The following is a 17,839-nucleotide window of genomic DNA, read 5'->3' as shown; positions in this document are numbered from 1 at the left end:
CAGCATCTGGCTCTTTGGCAGATTTGTCAAGCACTTCTGCTAATGGGTTTGGATTTGCCCAGGGGTCTTTTATGTGGTTACATTGCAGATGGTCTGTCTGTTCTATCTTCTCCTTTTGAACACTTTTATTAAAAAAAAAACCCAAACTGATAAGGTTCTTTATAGGTCTCACAAGATGCCTGTGCAGACTCCTTTCTGTTAATCATTGCAAAGCTTTCCATATATCCAAATGTGTGTCTTGAGTTTTTTTGGCAATTCTGGACTTAGTTCTCCAGTTTAGCTGCCAAGTGATATAATTTACTGTGATCTAAGTTCGTATTATTGTCAAATTTCTTTGGGAATTTCTTAATGTCATTTGTAGAGCAGAAGTAACTTTACCTCCTCTTAAAATCATAAAATATACTTGCCTTCCACTAGCCATCCACCTTTGAAAACATAAGTTTAAATCTGGTTTTGGTTAAATGTGAAAATTAGCATGATGGTCTCAATCTAATTCACAGGGGATTTGTGTCTGCCATTTAAGAGAGGCCCAGGACTGAAGTAACAAGTCTGTGGGAAGGTATGTTTGGCAGAGCTATGGAGAAACGCACATGCAGTGCCCAAATAAATAAAGCAATTCCACGGATCAACTTTTTAACAGAATTATTTATTGTGTGGTGCGAGTGCAGAAGAGGGCAGAGAGGGAGGACATCCTGTTTGGTGAATTCCGTTTAAGTTCTGTTTCAATTTACAACTAAATCTCTGTCACTTTAATTTTTAGGGGTTTTGGGATTTTATTTGCTTTTCAGTGTAGAAGTAATTGGCAGGTGACTAGACATAAGATCATGTTTTATTCCTATGTTATTTCAGGCTTATGTCTTATTTTCCTTCTAATTATGTAGATTAAATTAAATAGAAAATAAACCCCTGTGCTCTCAAAGATGTAGTGCTTTTCATGACTTTCTCAAAATAGTACCAGAGAAGCACTTTCATCCCTCTTAGCATTTCATTATTATACCATGTTTCCCAACAGCAATATTTTAACGTTTGCTGAGAAACAAGAATAAATGTATTATAAAAAGCAGTCATGTTATTATGAACATCTCGCACTCTGCCCTGTCTCACAAACCAGGTTCTTGGGGAACCATGGGGAACCTGTGTTAAATGCAGTAAAGTTACAATCTTGCATCCAAAGTATGGGTGTGGGTGGACATAACCAACAGCACTGCAGGGCTTGTTTCCTTTACCTTGTTTTTCCCTCAGTACTTGGACAGAGGTGGACACCTAATGATTTTAAAAAGCTAAGCATGATGTCAGAAGTCTTGGTGAGTCCAACCATTTGGTGTAAGCCATGTTTTGAACAGAGGGAGCTCTAAAGGAGGGTAACCAGCAGAGAGGCTGGTTCCCAGGGCTGCTGTGCGTGTGCTGGGGCAGTGAGGGCTGCAGTGGTGGCTCTGCCAGTGCCCCACTCCTGTGGCTCTGGCCAGGCAGGCAGGTATGCCCTGGCCTGGAGGCTGGCTTATCAGCATGCAGGCTGAGCTGGAAATGGAGGTGTTACAGATTTGCAGCTGCTACCTGCCCCTTCTTGTGACCCAAGGGGAAAATTCAGGGGAGGGGAACTGTGCCCCAGAGTTCTCAGTGACACGTATTTATTAACTCTTAGAAAAATCGCCTGCTTCACCCGAAATGAAAAAGGTGTGTATGCTTTAAGTTTCAAATTATAAAAGAACTTGGGGAAATCAAACAGCAAAGCAAAATGAAGTGTAGTCATTTTATATCAGTTGTAAAGAACAATCAGCATTGGTGCATTTATCAGAGCATTATTCTCTCTCTTGCTCAGGATAATGGAATTTGTTTTGAGTGTAATTAGTTATGCAAAGTTCTTTTAGGTTCTTCCAGGCAATAAGGTCATCCTGGGCAAAATTACAAAGGTTGTGTGTGCAGCACACCTAGTGTACCTTGCCATGCAGAATGGCTGTGCCCAGCTACTCCTTACAGTGGTCAGATGCTGAGGCAGTTAAGGCATCAGGCAGTCAGCAAGTTGCATATATTTGTTTTATATTCTAAACCAAACTCATTGTTGGGACTGCAATTAGAGGACAGAAATAATTGCTTTTGACACAAACTGTTTTGGAGCCAAACATAATGTGCTCCACATGAGGTAAACTACAGAATATTTGTCTTGGGAGCCAAGATTCAGATCAGGTTTAACTTATAAGGGGAACTTCTCTGTTAAAAGTGAGATGTGTTAATGTTTCCCACGTTAAGACTGCTTGCCAGTAATTCTCTGTATATTGTATTTACCAAGAGAAGTTTCAGAATGTTTGCATTAAAATATGAATAGAGCATGAAAACGACAAGTTTTTGGCAACTCCTGTATTCTGCCTAGTCTGTCATCATAACTCATCCTTTCTGGAAGCTGATGAAGTTCTTGCAAGGCCCCTGTACTGGTGGCTAAAGAAATTACATTGAAGTGAGGTATGATCACTCTTCATACAGCACACCTGAAAGAAGTTTTTTTGCTTTGGACATTCCCTGATGAAGAAGAACCATGTTTGAAATATAACAGACATCTCAATTTAGGGTGAGTCAGACACAACCCACCCGTTGCTCTTTTTTTTTATGAAAATATGAGTTCACACTTACATCATGCTGTCCAGGCTCCACTGAAGCCAACAGCAAAATTCCCAGCCCTTCATCTCTGATTTCCCAATTTTATATTTGCTTAAATATTGTCTGACATGAATACAGTTGACATTATTATATTTAAATTCATAATATTATGACTGCAATAAGCAGTGTCATTTTGAAGGCTGTGTTTTACAAAGGACAGATTAACAACAGACTAGTAATTGGCAGAGCTGATCATCTCCACATTCCTCTGTATATATGAGAAACAGTCTGTTGCTCAAATCAGACTCAAAACCACCAAAGAAGGATTTTGTGAGATCCTTAAGTCACTGAGTTTGTTACCTGTTCCTTATGTCCACCTGCCAGAGATGTGGGAGTCTGAAATTTCCAGCAGATTTTTCAGATGTGACTCTGAGCAGTTGTTATACAGAAATAGTGGCACAGGGGGGAAGGCCACAGGCTTGCTGTTTGCATTCCAGCCATCTCCACAGAAGTGTTTGTTACTTGTTTATGACACAGCACATCATGTTGTCAGAACCACAGCATTTGCAAGGGCCTGTCACATCTGGAAGTGATCAGAAGCTGTTGGGTGAACTAATCTTTGAAAATGTGGCCCTGTGATCCAAAGACTTGCATTTAGATCTTATGTATCTGTAAACTGGTAGTTTATATTTCATGTAAGTTGGATAGTTGACAGCTCCCCATGGAACTGTGCTGTCATTATCACTTTTGATTTACTTAAATACTTGCATAAGGACTTCAAAACCTACTTTAGTGTTTCGCTTTGTTTTGTTTGTTTGGGGTGGGTTTTTTTGTTTGTTTGTCTTTTGGTTTTGTTAAGTAGCAGGTGCCTATGTATCTTAATGTATTTTCTGTTCACATGCCCAGGCTTGGGATGGGCTGGTCTCTACGTGGATTCAAAGAATTGACCACCCAGCCCCTGGTTCTGCTATTCCTTCAGTCCCTGGTCTTTGACACTTACTAGTTTAGATGTTCTATCTCTGGCTCCTGGAGTGGTTTTCTCCAACCAGCTGCCTTTTCCTTTCACCACATTGCCTCTGTCCAGATACTTCCTCCAGTGATTGGAGTGTAAACCCTTAGCTAAAATTTCATCCCATCAAAACTGTGACTGTCACATTGGGATAGCCCAGAAAAATCTGAAAGGCTGGGATCCAGCTGGCCAGAAGGTATTATTCTGCATAGCTTTACCTTATGTATATATGTACATTAGTGTATTATATCAGAATGGAACTGTTTCTCATATAAAACTATTATTTGCTTTCATCAACTCAAACCAATTTTAATCAGAGTGGAGAGATGATGTGGAATAGGAATATATGGAAAAAAAAGCTCCTCCTGTTACTTTTTCAGTGTCAGCCTACCTATTTCCCTACTCTGAATCTGTGTTTTGTAATTGAACAATTTACTGAGCATAGACCATGTGAGGTGGAAGTTTATGCTGAGGTAAATAATTTAGTAAGTTCCACTCTCCCTGATTTGTCTTGATTTTTATTTATTTATTTTAAACCTTGTTGGCTTTGGACAAGTCAATTTCATGTCCAACAGGAGAATCCAGAAATGGCTCCTAGGTATTCTATGTTCTATCCAAAACTGTGGAAATCCAAATTAATTTTGCATTATCTTTTAATTGTGACAGGGAAATGACATTCATTCCAAATAAAAGTCAGAAAGCAGTGAAAAATTATTGTAATGTGAATTTGTGGCCGACTGAACTGCATTAGAATAGACAGTTTTCTGCGGTTTTCTGGAAACTACATTAAATGACATTAAACTGAAATAAAATGTCTGTCAATCAGAAACAAGGGGAGCCATGCAGTTACTGGCTTTTAAGCAAATAATAGTTTTCAGCAATTATGTAGCACAACAATCCAAGCTGTCTAAATTAATTGGTGTGTTTAATCACCATAGGAGCAAAGCTAAGCTTCTCACTTTCAGGCACAAGAAGAAAATACCAGTTTTTCTTTTCCGACTAAAATAAGCTTGAATTTTTAAGCAATTTTCTTTCACAGTATTTAGTCATATCTTCCCACTAGAGTCAGAAAGAGCAAATACACATATCCTTTTCAGTAAAAAAAATAATATCAGCTTATTACTAAAGCAATACCTATATACTAGATTAACAAAGTCTTCAACCTTTGGCAGTTGTTCCTGTGGTGAGAAAAGAGAGAAGCATAGATTTAATAAAGACAAAAAATATCTGACACCTAATTGTTAGGAAGCACAGTGAAGCTCAAGGTGGCACAGGGTCAAAAAAGGCAGGGTGATAGCAAAAGCTTAACTGGGGAAGTGGGAATGGGGGATGGGGAAGATGCTGCAGTGCTGTTAAAAGAAATGTCTTTTTCTTTACCTGTGAATGGTGTAAGGGGGAAAGCGACAATGCCAGCCTTTGTCATCAAACCTGCTCACCCATTTTCTCAGCTGAGCCCTCTGCATCAAGTGCATCCCAGGCACTGACACTGTCTGCCTGTCAGACAGCTCCTGTAATGGAATACTGTCTGCAGGAGGGTTTTTTCTCTTGGTATTAGGTTTGAATGGCCAGGCAAAGAACAATAGGCAGGAAAGCAAAACTGAGATACAATCACAAGTTGTGCCCTTGTATACCCCAAAGAATTACCTAAGGAGTCCCATCCTCTGTAAGACAAGCAGTTTATCTGAGATCGAAAAAGCTCTTAAACAAAATCAGGCACTTTTGAATTTTCCTCAAATTATTGTTCCTCTCCACAGTGCAGTTATTGCAATATCTGGGTGTGGGTTCTTTTCCTGTGAGCTTGAACTTGTGTGCTGGGAAGCTGCATGGTGATATTCAAACTTGTAATTAGGAGTCCATAGAGAGTCTAGTACTTTATACTGTCTAGCTCCTACTTTATACTTACAGTTTTGCGAAGCTCAACCTTGTGATATTTTTATTTTTTTATTACCTATGTGGTATTCCTTAACATGGTAGAAAAACTTGGATGTTTTAATTCTTTGTTTTACTAAGGTTCCCTTTATTTGATACTCTCTGTCTGACACTGGTTGTAGATTGATGGAAGTATTTTTATTCTTGGAATATGAATTCCTCTTCTATTATTTTTTAATATGAATGTTGACACTGTACTTCCAAACACATAAGAAACAGAAATTATACAGCTGTAATTCACCTCCTATCCCCAAATGATTGCAGAAAGGTAAGCACTTGTTTTCTGTATTGCTAAAAATAAAAGTAATTAAATAAAACTCTGAGGAGCATTTGCTGGCTTTATCAATATAACATGACATTATTTTACTGCTTCTTAGCACTGTATTGCTTTACAAGTTAAGAAAGGAGGCCTCAAGGAGAACAAGAAGGAGGTCTTGCTAGTGTCCAGTACTATTATTTGTTTTTAAATCTGGCAGGTTTTCAGCACTTGTGTGTTGGAGGAGCAGCTTTTGGGATATTGTGCCTAGAACAGCAAAAATTCTGCTATTTTGGCCATCTACTAAGCTTAAGATCTATAGGTGGGCTTGATGAGCCAGGGAAAACAAGAGGGGTAGTTGTCTCAATGGAATAGGTTTATTTCATTGGTTGTGCTCTTCCTTCCTTACCTTTTACAGTGACAAAAAAAAAGAACAATACTGCCATAAACAGTGTAAAAGCACTTGGAAAAGAAAATATGAACTTTTATTTTGGGGTTGATGAAATGATTGGAAATATTACTCACTTGAGGAGATTTTTTTGGCTGCATGTTTTGTTGCACTATTGGTGGAGATCTTCTGTGGGAAGGTGTTGGGAAGTTTTTTGTTGTGTATACACTTAAACACGTGTTTTTGTGTATATTGAGCACCAAAGAATTGTTATAAGGTTGGATGTATCTGTGTGTCAGTGTACATGAATTTGTATATTCTCTGGAAACCTGTCCATCATCCAGAATCTCTCTTCTCCCTCTTTCTTATTGCCTACTGTAGCCTCTGAAGGGTTGGTGTAACTTCTTTTTAATTGCATTATTTACAGTACTGTTAGGTGCAAATTAACATGAAAAATATCAGGTTTAACTATGAATGCAATTTAAAAAAAAACAACAAACCAAACACAAAAAAAACAAGCAAACAAATCCAAAAACCAAACCCCAAAACAGTGGAAAAAAACCCTCGTTTATAATTGTGGTGTTATCTAAATTATTGATTGTTTTAAACTTGTTACAGATTTTATTTATATTGGACAAATGACATTTGTGTATGTGCATCCATTTTGATTGTTTTTGTCAGAATAAAGGCTTGTCTGAACTACTTCAGACTGCATATTAAAGGGAGATGAGCTCACTTGTCCTGTTCAGAACATGGCTGAAAGCTCTGCCTAAAACAAACTATGTAGGAAATGGAAAAAAGATAATCTACTTGTGTTCAAAACAGTGTAGTTGGTCTGAGAGCTGAGAGGATACCAGTAGGAAACAGATTTAGTCAAGTTTGAACAGTTCTGTTATCCAATCTTCCTATTGCACTAAAATTTAATTTGAAATAAAGGGACAGTTTGCTTAATTTCAGAACCTCCAGGGTAGCTGATAACTTAAATGGACAAGACTGCATGTTTCTGTGAGATAGAGCATTTAAGAATATGTGTTACAACAGGAGGGATACTAGAAAAACAGGGGTGAAGCTGACCTAACAGTAATAGTAATAATACTAAAAGTAGTAGTAGTAATAGTAGTAATAGTAATAATAATAATAGTAGTAGTAATAAAAAATACGCATTTTTGCGTCAGTGAAGTTTCATGAGATTCTACTAAAGAAATGTGTGGGGCAAATTTCCTATCAAAGAATTTTAAATATTTTAAACATTTTTGTTATGATTATTTACAAACTAAATTAAATGATTCAATTTTAAATAGCCTCCATCTAGTCCTTTTAGTTCTCCTCTAATTTGGATTTGCTTCAAATTCTGCACAAAGGAAATGGTATTTGTAAAATGTTCTGGTTAGGCTGGGATTTGAAGTACTTTGTTTTCATGTTAGAATATTTATTATTTTATAAATCTTTGATAAATTATTTCATACTTTTGATCTTGTTGGTAAAAATGTTTGAACTTGATTATGAAGCAAAAAGTTTACATTTTAAAACATCATCTCTTTCAAGAAAATTATGAAAATATGTTCTACTTGTAGAATTAATAAATAATCAATGGAGTTACAAGCTGTGAAAGGATCCAGCTCTAAGTCCACCTTAATAATAATTAAACTGGGAATGCAGATGGATAGCACAGTAATAGCAACCCAGATTTTCTGAAAATAGATTTTATGTCTGCAGTGCACAAATGAATATGTGATTGTAATGAAGGGAGGGAAAAAAGAGGAATTTTAAAAGCAACTGTAGAAGCAAGGCTTGGGCTTTTTGCCTTTAAAACAACACAAGTGTAAGCTATACAGAAATAGAGAGATGCAGTTGTCACATGGGGCAATGATCTTTAGTCCTACTTAAACCTTCCGGGCAAGGTTGGGTTATAGTGCTGGGCTGTGCATTCTGGTGATCTGGGGTGGGGCACAAGTTCTGTTCATCCACACTTGTAAAGATGGGACAGAAGAGGGTGGAATTTGTCTCTTTGGATGCTGTTCCTTAATTCACTTCTGAGCATAGGCTTGAAACCCTTGAAAAGATGTGACTTCAAGCTGGGGAACAGAATATGCTGTAAAAAAGGGGGAAGATCCAGAATCCCCACACAGATATATTTTTGATTCAAACCTTCTTCACTTGGGTAGGGTTGTCCACAGGTTGGAGTTAAAGCCCACTGAGATCTGGGAGACCATTCTGTGAAATGGGATGTTTTAGAGACTTTTGCAGTAACCCTCTGAAATGATCCACTAAGCATGTGCAAATACCAACTTTCAGAGACTTTAGGCACAGCCAAAGCAGAATAAAAGACAAATCTGTCTTGCCAGGTTTCAGGATTTTGCTCAGAAGCTGGGAATAATGCAAATCTTCAAACAGTCAAGAGATAATTAAAACTTATTCTTATCCAATCCATTTCCTGACAAAATGCTTTTTTTTTTAATACAATGTAGAATTTTACTTAATTATTCTAAAAAAAGCAGTTTGAGACATTGCAGGAGGGATAAAACTAAAGCTCAGTTATGTGCATGGCAGAGAAACAAAATATGTAAAATAAAATTGTACAGTGTAGTTTTTTAAGCACCCTTAACGATAAACTTTATTCCACCTAAACTGGAACACACTGCATTTATTAGAAAGCAGTCTTTAATAAATAGCTGCATAAACTTAGAAGTATTAACTACTCCTTCAGAGATTTCTTTTCAACTTTTTTTTAGTGCAGGAAAGCACATACTGAACCTGAACCTGCTTCTGATTAAGTCAGTGAAAGCAGGACTCTGATAAACATTTAGTTTGACAAAATGGATTCAAGATGTTGGAATTATTTTGTCCATTTTACTAAGCATTTTTCCTGAATCCTCCATTCACTGGAAGATAAGATTTTACTAAGTCTGTTACATCTTCCTGAGAAGTCTTTAGGCTAAAGGTAAACTAAATATATCCAGAAAAGTGAATTGAATTATATGTGTTACACAGAAGGCAACATGTGCGCTTCTGTAAATAAATCACATAGGGATATATTAAAGTAATCCCAGTACTTGTTCACACAGGATGGAGCACCCAGGATAATACAATGTATACACATGGTTTTGTGAAAATTTTATTGGTTTGGATATCCTTTTTATTCTGAATAGACTACCAATAAGTACAAGATGTCTTTTACTCCTGCAGAAGAAAATGTCTATTTGTGAAGGCACTACTTTAAAAATACTCTTACTTAATTAACTTGCCATGTCTGTGGATGGGATGTCATTTTTGTTACAGAAAATAAATTAGGGCGATAAAAATACTTCTCTGAACAGAAGCTTTTGTGCTTGTTTGGAACAAAAATATTCATTTTACAAAATTTAGTTGTTTCTATTCTTTGCCAAGAAAATGAGAGTTAGTGGACCTAGTTTTCTGATTGAAAAAAGATCTGATTTGATTAGGAAAACCTGATTCATTTGGCTGTGAAAAGTACTTAAAATGGATACTTCTTAAAAAGACTAGGTAGGTGAACCAGTGATTTTGCTTCTAAAAATGCTGCTGAAGTGCTTGCATCTGTGGCAATGATGTATGCCTGTCTGAAAAGAAATTGTAACTTTTATGCAAACCAAGGGGGAAAAACCACGTGTGAGCTTTCTAAGCTGGAACTGCCTATTAGGTATCTGTGTGCTGATCATACTTCAACAGGAAATCATGATATTTAAAACTGCCAAGTGAACACGTGGGGAGCATTACACTGTATATGCAATGAAACACACATTGTTTATTTTGTGTAGCATTCTTCTGCTCCCTTAAATACATACAAGATGGAAACCCATAGACGTTTTTTAACCTTTAGCTGCTATACTTGTACAGAAACTGCTAAACAAAACCTGGCAGACTTGTAAACAACCTGAGTTCATTTCATTTCATCTAACTGATCACATTTCCAGTAGACAACAAATAAAATGCATTGCTGACAGAGGTGTAGAAATGTATATACAATTAGGTGAAGAAATTGTGTTCAATGCAGTTCAAATCTCAGCTTGTGCCTTTTCATTTCCTTGAATATGGCTGTAAAATCCTTACCTGCTGATGCATGGCCAACAGCAATACCATTTTTTTCCTGCTCATCCGTAGTGCTGCTGGGCAGGCTATCCTACCAAAGGCTTAGCCAGAGCATCTCATTGTTGACTGAGCATTTACTTGAGTAAATGGGATTCTTTGCTTCATGTGGCTTTGGGCAAAGCTTCCATTTATTTTCCCAGTTGAGATATAGTATTTCCTACATTTTCTCAAATATATTCAAGACGTGAAAGCTCTGAATCTCTGTCTTGGGTTAAATTAATGTAATGTGAGGGATTAAATCATCCAGGAGATCAACAGAATTAGGAGTATAAAAGCCAGATAATTTCATTTTCTGGAGGGGAAAAAATCCAGTTTCAGCCAGCAGACCCATATTTGATGGAAAGGTAGGGGGGTTTTGGTTTTTTTTTTTCCACAGAGCAGGATCTGTGGAGCACAGAAGATAGGTAGTTTCAAAGTGAAACTTGAAATAAATTCTTACGATGTTGGGTATTGCCCTTAGTGATTTGCCATTGATTGTCCTGGTCAGAATATGAATACCTGGGAGCTATTGTTGTTACTGAACCATGCCAACTGTTCATCTCTTTCCTCTCCATCTCAGCCTTCTAGCATGTAATGGGGCTTTCACATCCTATGTAAGTCAATCTTTCTGTTGGCCTTTGGAGTACACATATGGTAGATCATTCTCTTGTTACACATGGGCTGGCAACTTTGCATATATATAGGAAAATTGTTTCTCTGGGGGAAAAAAATCTGTGTAATTAATATATAAATGAAGAAGGTGTGGGCGAGCACAGACTGCAAATTGGATTGCAATTACCGGTCTAACAAGAAATGTTCCTTGTCTGCTCTGTCTTTGTCTGAGAAAGGCAGATCTGTTGTCACTGCATGAAAGCCATCTACAGGCCCCCAGTGTAACTGTGAGGCTGGAATTCATAGCAGCCTAAATCCACTTGAAATCTTGCAAGCTTCCCAGAAATTACGCAGAAGAAAACAAGTATCAAGAGATCCAAGAACAACAGACACATTTGTAGGAGTGAAGAATTTTCCAGATGTACACAAAAGTTCTGTTCATTCACTTCTATGGGCTGTTCTTGTAATTCAGCCTGGATGCACTAACTGCTGGTTGTTGGAATACAGATAATGAGAGGCAGAAGTTCCTGTTTCAGCTTTCATATGCACAAACTCTGTGGTGTGTTTCAGGGGAAGTTTCATAAGCCTGTGTCACTCCATAATATCTAAAGGAAAAGTGGAAAATAGTGGCACTGTTGCTGTTAACTACTTTCCTAGGTTTGGTAAAAGGCAAAGATGTCAAAGGAACCTGCACTGATTTGTCAATCTGGATGCATTGCAAACTCTCCATATTAAAAAAAAAAATTATAGAAAAAGCAGATTATTTTAGATACTACCACAATGCATTAATACTGTCACCTTGTTTTTTAACAGGTCTATGGAAATGCAGGATCTAGCCAGTCCTCATAATCTTGTTGGAAGTAGTGATGCACCAGGTAGTTCCAAATTGGATAAATCTAATCTCAGTAGCACATCAGTCACAACAAATGGAACAGGAGGTAAGTATAAGACACAGCTGGCACACAGAAAGTTTTGGCTAGTTTTTAGTCATATGCATTTTTTATCATAATTTCAAGAATTACTGTATACCTGTTTATAAATCCAGCAAGAATGATGAAAAATTAGCAGTCATACAAGTGTAAAGTTCTAATTCCATCATCACTTTCTTGATTTGCGCCAACTAAAGTGAGAGGGAGAACTGAAACAAGGTGCAAAGATGAAATAAGGAAAATTTTTGGATGGTTGATTTGAACACAGTGTTAAATGTTTGCTTATACCTGTTGGTAACTTACAAAATGAATTGTATTTTCTGTGTCATACTTCCTTGATGAGTAATAATTTACTCTTGTACCCTGAGTTGCATGCATTTATGTTAAATTAAAATCATTATCAAGAGAAGTGCGTCACAATTAGACTTAGGAAATATGGAGGTTTTTTTTGCCGATGAGTTTCACTTCTTGGGAGGTAATGAAAGCTTGTAATAAAGGGATTGTTTGTTTTCCTCAGCAGTAACTGGTCATTACTGCTGTAGGTGATAATGTAGTACTGCCATGCAACTACAATACAGATATTCCAATGCTTTCAGATAACCAATTCTACCATAGCAGTGGGAGGCTGGGTGCCACATTCTGAGGTGCAGTCCATGAAAGTGACACCATGGATATGAGTCAAGCTAGAGTTCCTTCTTTACAGTTTATACATTACTGTCTATTTTAACAGTTGGTACTAAGAAATTTTTTTTTGTTTCTTCTTTCTGGCCACAAGGTACAGCATTTTATTCACTTTATTTAAATAAAAGTCTGTCAATGTCAATAACAAGTGGATATGCCTGGGAGGGTAACTGAGCTCTGCAAAAAAGAGCTGAATCCTATTTTTGAACAGAATCCTTATTCCAGTATAAAGAGAAGAGAAAACTTCCAGCATGCTATTAAAGAACACTAGTAACTGATGCCTCTATATTATACAATGTGCATAAATAAACCAGTTAAAATAATACCCATTAAACCAATACAGTTCCGTTAAAAGGCTTGACTAAAGTGCCAAAACACTGCTTTGCCTTGAAGACCATTCATTTACACTGAACAGACATCGGGAAAATGAACTGTTGTACCATTCCTGTTCTCAGGAGACAACATGACTGTGTTAAATACTGCAGACTGGTTGCTGAGTTGCAGTACTCCCTCCTCTGCAACAAGTATGAGAGAGCCTGGTACAGTGCATGCGTGTGTGGTGTGTCCCCATGACTGCTGTGTGACATCTCTCTCCATTTGCTCTGGTCTGTTCTTATGCAGTTTGAAAGTTTTCATGGGGTTCCCCCTCACCCTGAGCATTTTTTCCCTACCCCTTCTCAAAGGCTTTTACCACAGCCAGAAAACCGTTAGGAAGTTGCTACAAGCAGTTATCTTACAATGCTCTGAAAGTCATTTGATGAGCAAGGAGAATTTAACCCGCTTATAATTAGCTTAGCTGTCTACATGCTCTGAGTGACTGGGATTGTCCTGTGGTGTTCAGCATTGCTGGGAATTGCCAGTAGGCAGCATTGGTGGAAATCAGACCAATGGAATTTTCACAGAATGCCCATTTGCTTTTCTTTTGTTTTTAAGTAAAGTGTTGCATGATTACTGGAACACAAGTCAAGGTTGACAGTATTGTTCTTACTCCTACTAAGGCTTTCATTATTAATCAAAGCTTATGTCTAATGTGCTGCCACATGTAACTTGCCACTTTACAAAATTTTGGCTAACTTTTCCAAGCTGTTGTTTTCATTTATGAGTTTCCTGACATGTATTATTAATTGTCAGAAGTTGTAAGGATTAATAATAACTCTATATGTGACATCATTACAGTACATATGGGATTAATCATAGATGTAAACATGCATCACTATGTTTCTCTACAAGTCATTACAAAGGTGCTTAAGTTGTGCAGGTTTGGACTAAAGTTAGGAAGATTTCAAAAAACTTGTCATTTTAAAAAATCCCTCAGAATCAGCTTGCCATTTGTAAAACATATATGCAAAGAAAATTTACCAAAAAAAAAGTTGACTTGAGCACAAAAGATCATTTGCACTAGAATAAGTTGTTCCATGTGAATGCTGCTGCCGAATTACAAGATTTTAAGTTTAAGGAAGACTGAGATAACTTAAGCTGTTGCCTCTTTTAACTGTTCAGCATGTTCCGGTAAATGTGGAAGGCAACAATTAGTAAGAGGTGACAGCTCTTACTAATTATTAGTAGCAAGGAAATACAATGTGTTAGTTGTATTAAATCTCATTTTCCATAGGCAGCAGAATATTTAGAATTTTATTCTGGTTTTATTCTGAATTTTATTCTGCTTCTGGTTGAGTATATTCCCAGGAAAACTCTTAAGGCCTGCTAAAAGGAAGAGGAAGATCGTTCCTATGACAAGCTTTTTACATGAGCTTTTAAAATCAGATTTGTTTGCTGTAACTTCTGTTGCACTTGCTTGTCCTCCTTAATGCATAGTATTAGCACCTCTTGCCCCTGAAACTCTGCATTCATTTTCAGTCCTTAACATAGAGGAATGCTTTAGAGAAAGTAAAAAAGTGGTCAGCACAATAGCAGTCATTTTGGTCTGCTAAGTCCTTTCATCAAGGTCTATTGTAGAAGCTGTTGCTTGTTGGGAGCTGTATTCTGAGTTAGCCTTAAAATAATGAAGTTTGGACAGATCCCTGGAGGTCATTTGGGCCAGGAACTACTCACAGCAGAGCCAACATTGCTGTTAGATCGTGTCGCTCAAGGCAGCATTGAATTTTCCTCCTACATCTAATTGGATTTTTCCCTTAGTGCAGCTTGTATCTGTTCCCACCTGTTGTTTCCCAGGGCACCTTTTGAGGTGAGTGTGCCTTTGTTCTTTGTCATCTTTGCACCTTCCCATTAGATAGCTGCAGGCAGCAATTAGCTCTCCCCTCAGCCTCCTCTTCCTAGGACAGAACAAGCCCAGCTTCTTGGGGCTCCTTGTACCCCACGTGCCCCAGCACCTGATGATGTTGGTGGCTCTGCTCCGTCGCTGTGTTGTCATGGTCTAAGCCCAGCTGGCAACTAAGCAGCACACAGCTTCTTGCTCTATCCCATCTGAAAGCAGAACATGGGCAATCTTCACTGCTAGCAGCACTCAAATGTATTTCCAGTTAGAGGTTGCTTTTCATTTTATTTTCACTCTTTCAATACATTAAACAAAAAAAATTAATTCTCTTAAACTGATGTTAGAATATTTTCTTTTTCCTTAGTTAGCTTTGTGCTTTTTCCCTTCTTTATTTAATGACATACAGCATAAAGAAAAACAGGTAGTAGTAAAAATCTCCAGCTACACTGAGGAAGGACCTTGATGAATTCCTTACTGTCATGAAATCTGAATGCAAAAAGGTAGAACTGTTTAAAGTCAAGCACATGTAAAAACAATTTCTATAGGTATTTTCCAACAAAACTCAGTGCCAATATAATGTTTTTCCTCAAGTTAAGCACAGGAGAGAGTTTCTTTTGTTTTAGATTATTTTCTTGACAGGGAAAGAAAAAAGATTGTGTCTATTCATGCTGATGGCAGTGCAACACAGCTGGCATTAACCAGAACTAGACACAATTCTAAAGTAAACATTTCAATTCATGACTGATGTCTTTGTTAAATATAACAGTTAAATACATACTGTCTTCTTGGATGCAGTACTGAACATTTGTAGCTGGCTCTATATTTCACAATAGTGAAATAACCTTCTTAAGCAGAAGGAGATAAAGGTACTAAAAAGTACCTTTTTCATGTAAGTAGATGTCCAGACTTTGCAGAAGTACATAGAGGCATCCGTATGTAGTAATCAGCAAATAAATTAATTTACATACTTTTGGTACTTCAGGCAACCACACATGTTCCACATGACTGAGAGGTTTAATGGAGGCTATCATTTTGTGACAAATGACCCTTGAACTTTTTCTTGATATGTGTTTTATTGATGTGATAAAAATAAAATCACATCCTTCTCAAATAATTATAGAAATGGGAATGACTCATTACTCTATTGCTCTTAAGACTTACTTTTTTTCAATTTGGTTTGTTTTTTGTCACAGCTTTCTTTTTTTTTTTTAACTGAAAAGATAATAGTTAGCAAAATGAGGAGTGCATGACAGCTTGGAAAAATGTGGCTAAAATTCTTCCCTAATGATTCCATATTGAATTAATATCCTGCTGCTTGCAGGAGACTATTTAGTAGTTTTAACTACTATTTACGGTAGTTTTATGAAAGAGAAACAATAATGAAAAGAAGTTTCCATTCAAAAGACACACATGCGAAAAGTTTTTAATCTCAGACAGTAGATGGAAAGATACAAGTGTACAACTGAAACCAGAAGGTGCTGCTTGGTTTGTTTGGCACTGGTGCACCGGTAATGCTGCAGGGCACTCTAGCAGTCACAGAGACAAACTCATCCCAATTTCTCCTGCTTGATCCAAACAGGTGTCCCTCTGACTTCAGCACAGGTCACTTGTACAGTTGTAGGCATCAACAGCATCCCATGTGACTTCCTGAATAAGATCCATTAGGCAGTGTGAGTGCAAATGAGATGTGATTTTGCAGGAGAGGTAGCTCACACAGGGGTTGTCACAGGCAGCTTTACTGGTAGCTGTGCAATTTCTAATGAACAACTCACAGTGCTCACAGACTCAGGGCAGAATAGCAGAATGGGTCTGTAGGTGTTGTTCTGGACATTTTTCCCATGAGGAAACTAAATCCTTTATTTATCTCATGCACTGCCTTTTCCTCTGCAGACTGTATGAGGGACGGCGAGCTTGAGGGCAGCTCAGGTCATACTTGAACTGAATCAACCTCTGGAAGTACCTCTCTGTCTCAGCTAAACATAAAGGCAGATTAGTGGGCACTTTTTATACGCTTGATTTAGGTGACTTGAATCTGTGCCACAGTTTTTAAATACATTGCCAGCTCAGAACATGAAATTCCCCCCTTTGCCTTGCTGTTGCCAGTGCAGTCAAATGTGGATGCAGTGATGTTGACAGATGAGAGCTTTGATCAGCTTAGCTGAGGCTTCTCAGAGGCGTCAGGTAACGAGCTGGCAGAGAATGCCTCTCCTTGGCCTGTGTTAGACCTGTTGGGGGGCTCTGCCAGGCTGCCCATCACAGCAAAGGCTTCTTCACAAATCCCAGGCTGTGCCCTTGGAATTTGGATACCTGGCATGCAACTGTGGTGGTTGCTTGTGCAGGTCTTCATTGCCTCTTCACTCTGTGGCCCTGGGCACCAACCTGTGGTATCCAGAAGCATGTGATAAGTGTCCATGCCCAGCCCTTCATGAAGAAATTGCATTAATACATGAGGCTTCCACATTTGCCAGTCAGATAGGCTAATAGGAGCTGCAGCACATTCTCTACTGCTGTTTCTTACCACGTCTACTGGATGGGTGGTTCCCAAATCCCATTACAAAAATGCATGCCAAATGTTCTGTCCAGGTAACATGTTTAATTACAAAAATCTGTACTGCTTCTGTGGTGCTTTTTGTGCTTTCAGTTACAGCTTGGATGGTAAGACTGCATGATGATCCCTAAGAAATAAATTTGAGTTCAGAGTAGACGAAACTGTTTGGTAACCTCTGATTAAGAAACTGACTTGTTATGGCTGTCATTTGTGTCCTCCTCTAGTTCTTTGGCTTTTTTTTTTCTTTCAAACTTCTCTCTTCAGTTATGAAAAATTGCTTGTTGATGGCCTAGCTCAAAAAGGCCCCCACAGACTCTGTAAAAGAGGAAAGGCAACATGCTGGCACTGTGAAAGCAATTTCCTTTTGTATTATCATGAAACCATATTATGATTGTTTTACTTGTCAGGCAAAACTATTTCTGTTATGTGCTACATCCCTTGACAGCTAATGTTTCCTTTTTCTATGCTACTCTTAGGATATTGTTAGAATCAATTAAATTTACGTTGAAATCTCCCCCAAAGATATTCCAGTTGATAAAACCAATAGCTGGATGAATGCACAGGTACAGAGCTGTGTAGATAAATGGGCATTCC

At 37.8% G+C, this 17,839-nt stretch overlaps 1 protein-coding gene across 11 annotated transcripts in view; it reads left to right on the top strand.

The window, feature by feature from the left end:
* EYA4 (EYA transcriptional coactivator and phosphatase 4) overlaps positions 1-17,839 on the top strand; it is a 144,121-nt gene that overhangs the window by 83,955 nt on the left and 42,327 nt on the right. For 10 of the 11 annotated variants that reach the window (XM_031060833.1, XM_014308914.2, XM_031060834.1 and 7 more), the window contains one exon: positions 11,686-11,810. In XM_031060833.1, the coding sequence (XP_030916693.1) occupies positions 11,686-11,810 (125 nt within the window). Of the gene's footprint in view, positions 1-11,685; positions 11,811-12,937; positions 13,022-17,839 lie in introns of all 11 variants that reach the window. The other variant, XM_031060837.1, reaches the window with a different exon arrangement.

This window comes from Geospiza fortis, unplaced genomic scaffold, assembly GCF_000277835.1.
Source record: "Geospiza fortis unplaced genomic scaffold, GeoFor_1.0 scaffold217, whole genome shotgun sequence".
In the NCBI taxonomy this organism is placed as follows: Eukaryota; Metazoa; Chordata; class Aves; order Passeriformes; family Thraupidae; genus Geospiza; species Geospiza fortis.
This window is presented reverse-complemented; position numbering and strand designations above follow the sequence as displayed.